Source organism: Melanaphis sacchari, unplaced genomic scaffold, assembly GCF_002803265.2.
Source record: "Melanaphis sacchari strain LSU unplaced genomic scaffold, SCAv2.0 Contig159_pilon_pilon, whole genome shotgun sequence".
NCBI classification, from domain to species: domain Eukaryota; kingdom Metazoa; phylum Arthropoda; class Insecta; order Hemiptera; family Aphididae; genus Melanaphis; species Melanaphis sacchari.
In genome coordinates, this window is record NW_020270721.1 from 261,804 (window position 1) to 273,390 (window position 11,587).

Genomic DNA, 11,587 nt, shown 5'->3' on the forward strand with positions numbered 1-11,587 from the left:
ATATTATTATTCGTAACTCGTAAGTCGAACGGAAAGCGGAGATTTTTTTTATTACTATTTAGACGTGGGTGACGCCCTCTGGCCCCCACGTATAGGTACTACAGCTGCCAGTTATTATATATGCATAAAATGAGGTTCATAATGCAGCTCGAGTTGATCATAGTTCAACTAAATTAGAACTTGAGGACTGAGCCCTTGAAGTTTTTACAGCACCCCAATATATAGAGGATAATATGTCACACTAAAATTTTCTCCGAAAAATCAAAATATTAGTTAAGGATGAGTATATATTGCAAGACTGTTTTTAAAATTTGACTATTCTTTGTCATTTATGTGGTAAAAATATCAAAAAAAATGTATAATAAAATTAATTTTAAACTGTTAATTAAAAAAAAATGTACATGTAAATATTGATGAAAATTTATTAATAGCCACTTAAAAATATACAAACTTAATAACAATTTGAAGTCTCTTGAAAAAAATGTTTGAACATTAGTATAGGCTTTATGTTTTTTTACTTCACAAGCAGAGGTTTTGCAACGATGATTCCAATATTGTTTATTTAAAATAATTTTTTTATTTCCTATAGTTGATAGATGTTTATTAGTTAGTGTCCAAACATTTGGGGACGTACGTTCGCCCGCAAATACTGCCACTGATCCGTGTTCGTGTAACACGTGTACACATATAAAAGCCCCCACGACCACTTTAGTCTGTTCTTTACGACCGGTTTTTTTACATTTTTTTACCATAATTATTAATATTATACACCATTGTCTGCATTGCCGACGCGTCACTTAATTTTCTTCGTTGTCTCCGGACAAGGACGACATTACTAGTAATTGAAACTAGTCAGTCTCATCACACAGTAAAAATAACTCTTCACCTAATATATTATTATATTTCGTATAATATATACCTTATTACCTACGTCATGTAAGTCTATATGATGCAATCGTTTGCACCTCGGAGGAGGTTATCATAAAAATTATATTTGTATATTCATTAGACGTATTCACCCGGGAGCTAAATTCTAACGAGTCTTTTTTTTATTAACTGGTATCTACTGATTGTTTTTTTTCAGTCTGAGGTCAAAAAACGAAAGTAAAAATACAAGTCGTTAAACGAAATTAAAGGGTAATTTTAAATTTATGCTCCGATTTTGGAAATAATAATTAATTGCAATATGAATCAAACTCGAACTAATTTAAAATTGTCAAAATATCTAAGCGTACCTATAGATATTATTTTATATTTTATGTTTATATCATAAGTTTGTTATCAATTATAATTTTTTTTTAATCTAATTTTTGATGTGGTTTTATTTTAATTTACAAAACACATTTTGAAAGATTCTAGTGTAATATTAATAGTTTTAGTCTAATATAATTATAATTCAGACTGCTTCTATAAAAACTGATAATAAATCAGCCTCGGTTAGTTTTGTGATCTCTAAAACTACTATTTATTTATTTATTTTTTTAATAATAATTCTCAAAGTGAGTGATGATACAATTATATTATTATTTAGTAGAGTATTTTTCATAAATAGTTTTTATTCATATTTACTCGTAAATATTATAATACAGTTGACTCAAATCAATTAAAATTTTTGGAGACGAATATAAATGTCTTTATGAGAATGAGAGACAAAAAAAATGTTTGTGTGATCGAGAAGGGAGAAAAATCGGTAAACATTATTCACCGATATACCGTTCGTGTAGTATCATCCGTATTTGAATTACTGTGTAAAATTATAAGCCTAGTGATCTATAAAATTGCGGAACCACGGTAATCCTAGCTGTATGTTACACATTTAATTAAGTTTATGCGTTTCAACAACCATAGAAAAAACAGATGTACCTACGGCTAGGTATACATATGTATCGTGCTACGACCTCAATAACGGTTATGCGAACGATGCAATAATCTGTTGTCCTTTTGTTACGGTTTCTATGTTATATTGGTGAACAGGAGATGACAACTCGCGTTAACTAAAATATTCGTATTATTATTGGGCACGTTCCGGGGCACTCGTACAATGCCATCAGAAAACATTACGCTAATTATACAGCTTATGGTATAATTGTTTATATAACGTCATAACAATAATAATTATATTAACCAATGTTATACCGTTAACGACCGATGTCCGTTGTAATGGATAGGCTAAAGGTGCGCGAAAATCGATTGTATCACAATAAATTCACTACGAGACCATATCGTGAGGAGTATAAAATATATACAAATTTTTGTGTACAGTTTGATTGGTGTCAAAAAAAAACATTCGTCACTGATGTTACATTGTCAATACAAATTATTGGTCAGTTAAAATTGGAAAAAAAGTAATAGAGAACCTACAGTAGACGTCTGTCCGGAAAGTATTATAACGGATGTCGCACTAATAATTAAAATTACACAGAGTGTAAACAATTGTGAATTCAACCTAAACGGAACAGACATATAAAAATATAAAATACCCGCTCTACGAAGAATGGGATGGAAAAAAACGACCAACTACTAATTCCGTACAGTAACATTCAATCATTCGGTCAGAGCAATTTTGAGAAATTAGATTTAATTAAATTATTGGTTTAACGTTGTCTTTTGAAAATTTCGAAAACCAACAGCTGTATAAAATTAAATTATACATAGGTATAATGACACAATAAATGTTGGTTTGATTCTAAAATAATAATAAATAATAAATATCAAGAGCAGTATAAATGTATAAAAATATAAAAATCTCTAAAATTGATTATGTATTGAAAACAATTAGGTCCGAAAATGTTTATTATAATTATATTTGAATAATAAATTGCATGCCAAATACCTTGTAATAAAAAATAACACTGGGTACCTAATGAAAATTATATTTCTCACTAATTTTGCAATAGTAGTTATTTTCAAAATTATAATTGAATTACTAAAATCGATAAAATATCAAAAGTTCCGGTATTTATTGTAAATAATAATTTTCCAGCATATAAATTATTTACAATTATGTATTTTTCATGTATGACCAATACTCACCCAATCGAACTAAAAAACATCTTCTTGCTACGCGAAAATTGAAAAATATTTATTGTTATTCAATGTACGCAATATACTCAAGGATTTTTCTTGATTTTAAACGAATAGGATGTTTTTTCATAAGTAATTTTGTATAGAAAGTATACTATAAAGTACCTAGCAGTTCAAATTGTTATACATTTTATTTGAAAAATTTCCTATAGATTTGTTCTTTTTAATAAAATATAATAGAAATTTCGTGATAATATATATAAGTAACAACATTCGCATTTAGTAAGCGATTTGAAAATTAAGTTTTGTACAATATTTAATTATCGTTTAAAATACGGTCGAACGTGCACAGATTTAATATTAATAGAGTAGCGTGCGATTTATTTTTAAACCTCGGGTGATGATAATCGTGCAGACTACTAACTATACAATAATAAAAATTACAAACAAAGGTAGTGAGATTATGGGGTAGAAGAAGATAAGTATAGAGAAGAAAAGAACGACAGAGACCATTATAAATTCTAACGAAGAATCTGAAAGTTAGATACAAGCAATACCAAATATTATTCAGGCTCATTCGCTAAACAAGGTTAACTACATCTTTTAATAAATAATTTCTTAAATTCTGGTTTATTGAATTTTTACGTACACTTAAAAATTAAATGTCATATTTTAAGATTTTTTTTATATTAAAAAGTGTTTTATGGTGATCCAAAATTGTTTTCAAACGATAACCACCGTTTTACTGCAAGCTTTTAAGCAAAAGATTTTTACAAATTTCAGTTTATCTAAATAGAAATTTAAGAGAGTAGTTTTTAAATTACTTAACTTTATATACTAAGGATAGGGCTTTATAGATAATAGGTCCATGATAAATTAAGGAATATTGATGGAGCTAAGATAGTATGAAAATTTTAATAACTTATATTTATCTATTAATATTTTATAATTGGTAAAAATTTTCCTAAGTATAATACGAACTAGATTACAAAATTAAATTAATTTAAAATTATTTTTAAAGATGACTAAGACTTAAAAATAGTATATAATTACGTAATTTAATAACTATTCGAAACTACTCTCTAAAAGTTGATTTAGATACGTATCAGCATTTAAAAAATAATCATCTAGGTAGGTACTTCATAATTTTCAATAAAAAAGAATAGTAATCGTTTGAAAAAAATAAGCTTGTATCATTACTAGATATTTCTTGAATAGTATAAAAAGATCTTAAGATTTTAAAATATGACACTAAAGTAGATATGTTTTAAAATTAAAAAAAATACTAATTACAGAATTTAAATAAATTATGCATTAAATGGAAAAAAATATTGTAGAACTTTGTATAATATAATATCAGTATAATAATATAACGATGCAGGTATTAAACGATAGTATCTGTCGGCAAATAAAATGAAAACATCAGTCGGCCGTTTTATCCCGTTTCGTGCCAATGTTGGAACTCGTTTAATAATGATAAAAAGTAAGCAAGACAGCAACGACGTATCGACGACCAGCAGAACTAGGTACAATACGGTTTAGTCGTATAGGTACCAAACAACTGTAATAATAATAATGATACAAGAAAACTACGCGTTCGCGTGCTCACCCGCTTTCGAATCTCGTCCGAAGACAGTGACGGGTAAACGAATTCACAATGATATTGATAACATTTCGGTTGACAGCTTCCTCCACGTTATAGAGCGGCGTGTACACTGCAGTTATCGTCCGCGCCAAAGTCGTACGTCGTTATGTTAATAATATTATTATTATTATTATTATTATCATTATCATCGTAGTGGTTGTCGCTCGAGGATCACGGATTGAAATCTTTACGATAATATTATGTTTAGTCGGCGCTCAGTCGACAATACAATAATAAAATATTGTTATTAATGACGTACAGTGTTAGAATGACGGCGCACGCGAGCGCGTTTCAACGATCGAACCAACGTATATTATACGCTTTAACATGTATATAATTTATTATCGTGCACGCAAAAAATTTAAGGTATGCAAAACAAAAAAAAAAAAAAAAATACAACTTATCTATTTTTACTTATTAGTCATATCGTAATAGTTATTCTCTACTATATAAACGTACAGTTCTTTTTATTATTGAAAACAACTATGACACAGTATTAATGAAATGTAATGAAAAGCTGATTGGACAAAAACGATACATCGTTGTGGTGTACCTATTACCGGGGGATAACAAAAACATGGATTTGTACCTATCTTCAATAATTGTGCACGAAGCAATGAAAGCGTATTTTTTTTAGAAAATACAAATAAATTAAGAAGTATGCACTTTTTCCTAGATGCATAATAACTATCGTTTTAAATCTCGTTACTGTATCTATAGAAATATACAATGTTCATAATTATTGATTTCTAACTCGATCTGTTATTATATACATATATGTATACTGTATATATATTATATTGAGAATGCATTGAACAATTTACAACTCCTACAACATCTGTGCTCTAATATTATTATTATTATTTTACGATTTCGATGTGGGAGACAGATCGTTGAAATCACTGCGTTTCATGGTGAAAGTTCGAAAGATTATACCCTTCGACCTTCGTTGAATTTATTATACAAATTACATCTTCAAAACGACGTGTAAGTAATGAACAAAAAAAAAAGAAATAATAATTAACGTCAATTTGGGTTTTGATTGTGAAGCATTAAAGCTGTACGTTTTCGCAGCATCAGAAGATCAATTAAGAAATATAAAATAAAATAATTTCGTTGAAATCGAAAAATTGGACCTACCGCAGTAGTACTGATGCGGTAACCACCTGCATACTCAAAAATATCACCGTAGCAGTTTTATTTATAAAATCTTCGATTATTATACTGAAGTCCGAGCAGACGAAATGTTGACAACTAGGACAGTTCAAACTAGTGAACAATTATTTAAACGCCATCCATTTTAATATTATAATCAGCACAGTGTCGTATTCGCATATCCAGCGGTATTAACGCGCATTTTACGTGTTGTAAGTTCATAATATATTAATATAATAATAATAATAATATCGCAACGGAGATTATGTAGGACCGGCATTTGGTCGGCGGACGGGTGCGTGTTCAGACTCCGGATCGCCGAGAACATACCTATATACTTACATAGAATAATACCAGTTGATAATATTGCGATAAATCGTTATTATGCTCTTATGTGTATAATTTATGCAAACTTTATTATGTACATTCTTGTCGCAGCTATTATTATAACGTATATCGGGTCTGCGTGGGCGACGACGGACGATGCGTGCGCATCATCGTAATCTAGCGATTTCGCCGCGAACGCGCGTTGTAGGACTGGTAAAAATACGCACACACATAAACACGCACGCTAAACAATAAAGGAAATGTGTCCGCCACGCGTGTCACGAGCAAGGAAACGAGTTTCTAAAAAAGTCTTTGTGTGCGATGCCGTCTCTATCAGACACACCACAGTTGTCGCTACCGCCGCAGCAGTGGCGTCTCTCGCCCGCACGTCTCGCGGGCTAGGTGAATCTTTTCGGTTATTGTCGGTCGAAATCCGTTTGGTCTTTACCCGCTCGTGAAGACAAAATTAATTTACGAAAAACGCGACGAGGTAAAAGGTTCCCGACACGTTGATGGATTTATCGGTAGAAATAGGTAGACTATTAAATATTACACGTAACGCTAAAAAAGGAACACACATGGTATATAATAGAACTGTCGACCGAGAGCACGTACAATAGTTGAAATGGTTTGTTTTGTATTTCACGAAAACCTTAACTAGCCAATTACACGTATAGATACTAGAAAATAAGTTGAATTATTCAAGTATACGGGGACTCTTGTCACACGACCTCAAACATCCGATAACGGAGAAAATCACGATATATGTACTTATAAAGTTATTGAAACGGTGACAAAAAAAAATTGCATATCCCTGTATCCCTATTCTTCGATGCTACAGAAAACTATTTTTACCATTGGCCTTTATGCCCCTCCCTCAATTCGTTTATATTCGTTACATACAATTATTTCTTCGTATAAAAGGACCCCGGTGTTTCTTATTTGTGAAGTCTTTACGGACACGATGATTTTTAAAATATGTTAGGATACCTTCTCCTAATACTTAACGGTCTCGATCCTTATCGGTATCACGAGTCCTCTATATTATGGCGTGTCTGTACTACCTCGTGATGCCCGAACGATCGCATCCGGAAACGGATTGCACGCCGGTTGGCATTTTAAATGTAAAATGTTTTAAAATATTATTGTTTATCGATAGTACAGTGTTCTGTTGTTGTTTTGCGTGTTTTTCGCTACACAGGTTCTAGACTGAGGCCGAAGACGCTGCAGGCTGTCGACGTTCCGATCATCGACAACAGACAGTGCGAGAGGTGGCACAAGTCCAACGGCATAAACGTTATAATTTACGACGAGATGATGTGCGCCGGTTACCGGGAAGGATCGAAGGATTCGTGCCAAGTAAGTAAAACGCAACCGGATTCAGATTTTACGCCAACGGGTTTTTCTCTCATCTCTTCTAAATTATCGTTTTGTATAGCCTTCGACTGCACTGGTTCAAATAACATAATAATATAATTACCTATATTAATTCCAAATTGTCCTCCGGATGAGCATTAAAAGGAATTATTGTACCAACCCGACTTAACGCTTTCTTCATGCCGGAATATAATTTCGTGTAAAACAATAACAAATTGTCTTTCAATTTTTCCAAATCCACAATCACAATGATGAAATAATTGATATTTATTAAATTATTATTATCATTATTATTATTATTTGAGCAATTAAAAGTCGATTAAATTCTATGAAAAAATAAATTAACTCAATAATTGGCGATAATATAACATTATCACATTGACTTATGATTTGACGCACAACTCATTGCGCATAACTGTTATGAAAGCTAACGTCACGTATGATATATCTACTCGACGAATGTCGAGATCTTTCCGGATGGGTGACTAACGCATTCGGCGATTTTAACGAAGCGGCTTTCTTCCGACACGCTCAATGGAAGTCGTACGTTAAAAATTTTCTTTGAAGAAAATCAGGAAAATAATAATAATAATGTGATACAACATTTAACGTTAGGAAAAATAACGAACACAAACCGTGAAAAAAAGATAATATCCACAACAATAATATCTAATGTTACAATAATAATATACGTACGTATATATTATATTATTGTAACATGCTAACGTTCTTACGCCAATCATACATTTTTCAAGGGTGGTTAATTAATTTAATAATATATATTTCTATTTTGAATATTTATAATTTTGTTTGAAATAACTGCTTGTTATAAATATTCAACTATTATTAAACAGGAGGTTTTCAAACCGAAATACCCCTTAATTATTGTATACACCAGTGGTAAGAATGTATACAACTTTTTATAATTATTATGATTTCTTAAGTTTTTACTTTTTTGAATGAAAACATAAATTTTTTAATTCATATTCCTCACCAAAATATTTTTTTAGAAGTATTTCGATAAATAAAAACAAGAATTTAAAAAAGAAGAAGTAAAGTGATATACTTACCAGCTCTATTCTTCCGGTCCACTACTCCGCCCGTCTAAGTTTTAAATGCTTATAGTTCATATTTAATTAACTCAAAAAATTAGTTTTTAGTGCAAATTTCCTGTTAAAAATATTCAGCTTAGGAATGTAAAATCAAAAATAAGTACCGTGGTCCAAAATAAGTGAAAATTTAATAAAAAAAATAATTGTTTCGCATTGATATCAATTAAAATAATGTTTGTTATAATGAGTGTACACCTTTAAATGAATCACCTCGTAGATCTTTTAGTGGTAGACGCCACGATAATAACAATATACCAACCTACATAATATATGATACGATAGGTAACCAGCTACATCTATCAGTATCTATATTATCTGCCTATAGCCCGGAAACTTATCCGGTACGCGGAACATAATATCTTCCGGTCCCGTGCAATAGTCGAATCCGTTGACTTACATTTTCGTTTTCAATTTTCACAGGGTGATTCGGGTGGACCACTGATGTTAGAGAAGACGGGCAGATGGTACTTGATCGGGATCGTGTCGGCAGGTTACTCGTGTGCGCAGCGCGGGCAACCCGGCATATATCACAGGGTGGCGTTGACAGTCGACTGGATTTCCTATATAATCAATTCGTCGCAACAATAGTGATTTAGCAATTTACTATGTTTACCATACCTACACCGTGTGCTGTGCGCAAGTCTCCGACGGACCGATGAAGACATTGTATATAATAATATTTTAATATTATATACGGTGCAGTGTACCGATTTTCCGATATCCAAACTATTCATATTTATAACGTTAATAATTTATAATACATAAAGCATGATATATAAACACATTGTGTGCGACGTACGCGTTTAGGTGCGTTCGTATATAATATAATAATATATTATATATATTATGCATATCATATTATTTTATTTTATTTTACACTATTTATAGATATTTAAGTTATTTTATTTTATTGGTATATTTTTAATAATGAACCGTCGTACTCGCCTGTACGCGATGCGCGTAATATACCAGCTTGTCGCGGTGATATATTTTTATTTTTTTTTTTTTTTAAATTATTTTAATATTTTTATTATTATTATTATCATTATTATTATTGGCTGCAATGGTACAATCGTTAGCGACCAAATCTTGCATTTGATCACTTACAAAGCACTACGCCACCCTCAACTGAGACCACCGCGCATCGCCACCGTACAGGTCTCGATGAATTATTATTATTATTATAATATTGTATATATATAAAAACGTGTACAGTAATGAAGAATTTTATGTGTATAAACTCACAATGTGGCTGTAATATTAGTGTAATTAATTTAATAACAATAATAGAAATATAAGAAAACACAAAAACCAAAAACCGTATTGTTTTCTTGCATTCTTAATCGGTAATGCAGTGTAATATTATGCCCATGCAATTTATCTTTCGAAACTTCTACCTCGTCCTTCCTTGGCTCTTCGTCAATCTCTACCTTTCTCTCACAGTATAGGTTTCTCATCTCTTTTCTACAGACCGCGACGGATGACGACAACATAATCGCATTGCTACTGCTAAAAAAAAAACATATTACCAAAAAATAAATAAACAGTATACGGGGTATATGATATGTGAGTAGTGCTGTATATAATGCTACAAATAATATACAATGACAATCGCGCGAAATACCAAAACGACGACGATGAAACATGGTTTCACGAATTCATTTAGTGACGAGCACCTAGAAATGCTCCTCGAGAAACGTTTCTGGGAAACAAATAATATTTTCCTTACCCCTTGGGAATACTCTTTGAAGAAAAGAAATCAATTTATACATTGTATAATACGACAATACCTACTGAAAAAACATCATTTTATTTAGCACAAATTTAAAATCAAATCATTGCGCTAACGGCAGACATGTTTTAAGTAGGTATATAAATAACTTAAATTTGACTTAAATACTTCATATGTTTTTAAAACTACTAAAAGTTTTCAAATTTTTGTATAATATTTTTACGCGTAAAATATTAGTCATTTGAAAAATGCATGACGATAATAAGTCAAACCAAATATTGAAATATATATTTTTTACAATATAATATGTTCAACGATCATAATTTGTTCAGTGAATTCTTGGTATTCTATTGAATTTTCACATCACAATAAGTCATATAAAATGAAACAAGCTGTAGATGACTGATTTTTTTGATAAATTAAAATTTCTAGGCTTAGAAAAAGAGTCCTTCAACTATCATAATATTATATAATATTATATACACATTAATATGTACGAATATGTGTTAACCATAATAATATTATTATAATTATACACGTGCGAACACCTCTGGACCAGCAGAGCTCACGTGAAAGGTGTTTTATTATCATTGTTTATTTTGTACATGTTCAATGAATGCGAGCGACTTGGAAATGTTTTGTGTGCGACTATCCGAGCACAATTAAACCCGTCCGATTGTCTAATTGGATATCAGAGAAAGTGAATCGTTTTTCTCCTTCTTTTCCACCGTTTTCCCGAACGTGGCGATTACGACGTCCCAGCGACGTCCAAGACCGAGTGGGGAATGACGCTACACGCACAATAATATACGGTAAAATAATATAATATTATATTATATTATTGTGTAGCATAAGACTCACAATTATTGTTGAAGAAACTTTTCATACCTGTCCGTGATGTATTTTTTCACCCACGCTCACATTGTTCTTGATTCGATAACGTGTGATTATTTTTTTTAACCGTTTGGTAAACAATTCGTTTAGATGTACAAATTCGAAATAACGAGTGAAATATCGCATGCGAAAGATTAATTGTTTTATAAATATATAAATGAAGAATAGTGTAAAGTAAAACAGCAAGGGTACTGAGATCGAGTGTGATAAAAATAACGACATACTAAAATCGTGCATTTAAAAGGCAATAGTGTGCCGTACATGCACAGGTGTGGTTTAGTTAAATGTTTAAATTTTCAATTATGGACGAAAGACAAAAAT

The 11,587-nt window shown here is 31.1% G+C and overlaps 1 protein-coding gene across 2 annotated transcripts in view; it reads left to right on the top strand.

The window, feature by feature from the left end:
* The window catches only part of LOC112592172 (serine protease 53-like), a 33,169-nt gene extending 23,211 nt beyond the window's left edge, over positions 1–9,958 (top strand). For both annotated transcript variants that reach the window (XM_025336174.1, XM_025336175.1), the window contains 2 exons: positions 7,353–7,510; positions 9,061–9,958. In XM_025336174.1, coding sequence (XP_025191959.1) covers positions 7,353–7,510; positions 9,061–9,228 — 326 coding nt within the window. In that variant the 3' untranslated portion in view covers positions 9,229–9,958. The remainder of the gene's footprint in view (positions 1–7,352; positions 7,511–9,060) is intronic.
* Positions 9,959–11,587: the final 1,629 nt, after the last annotated feature.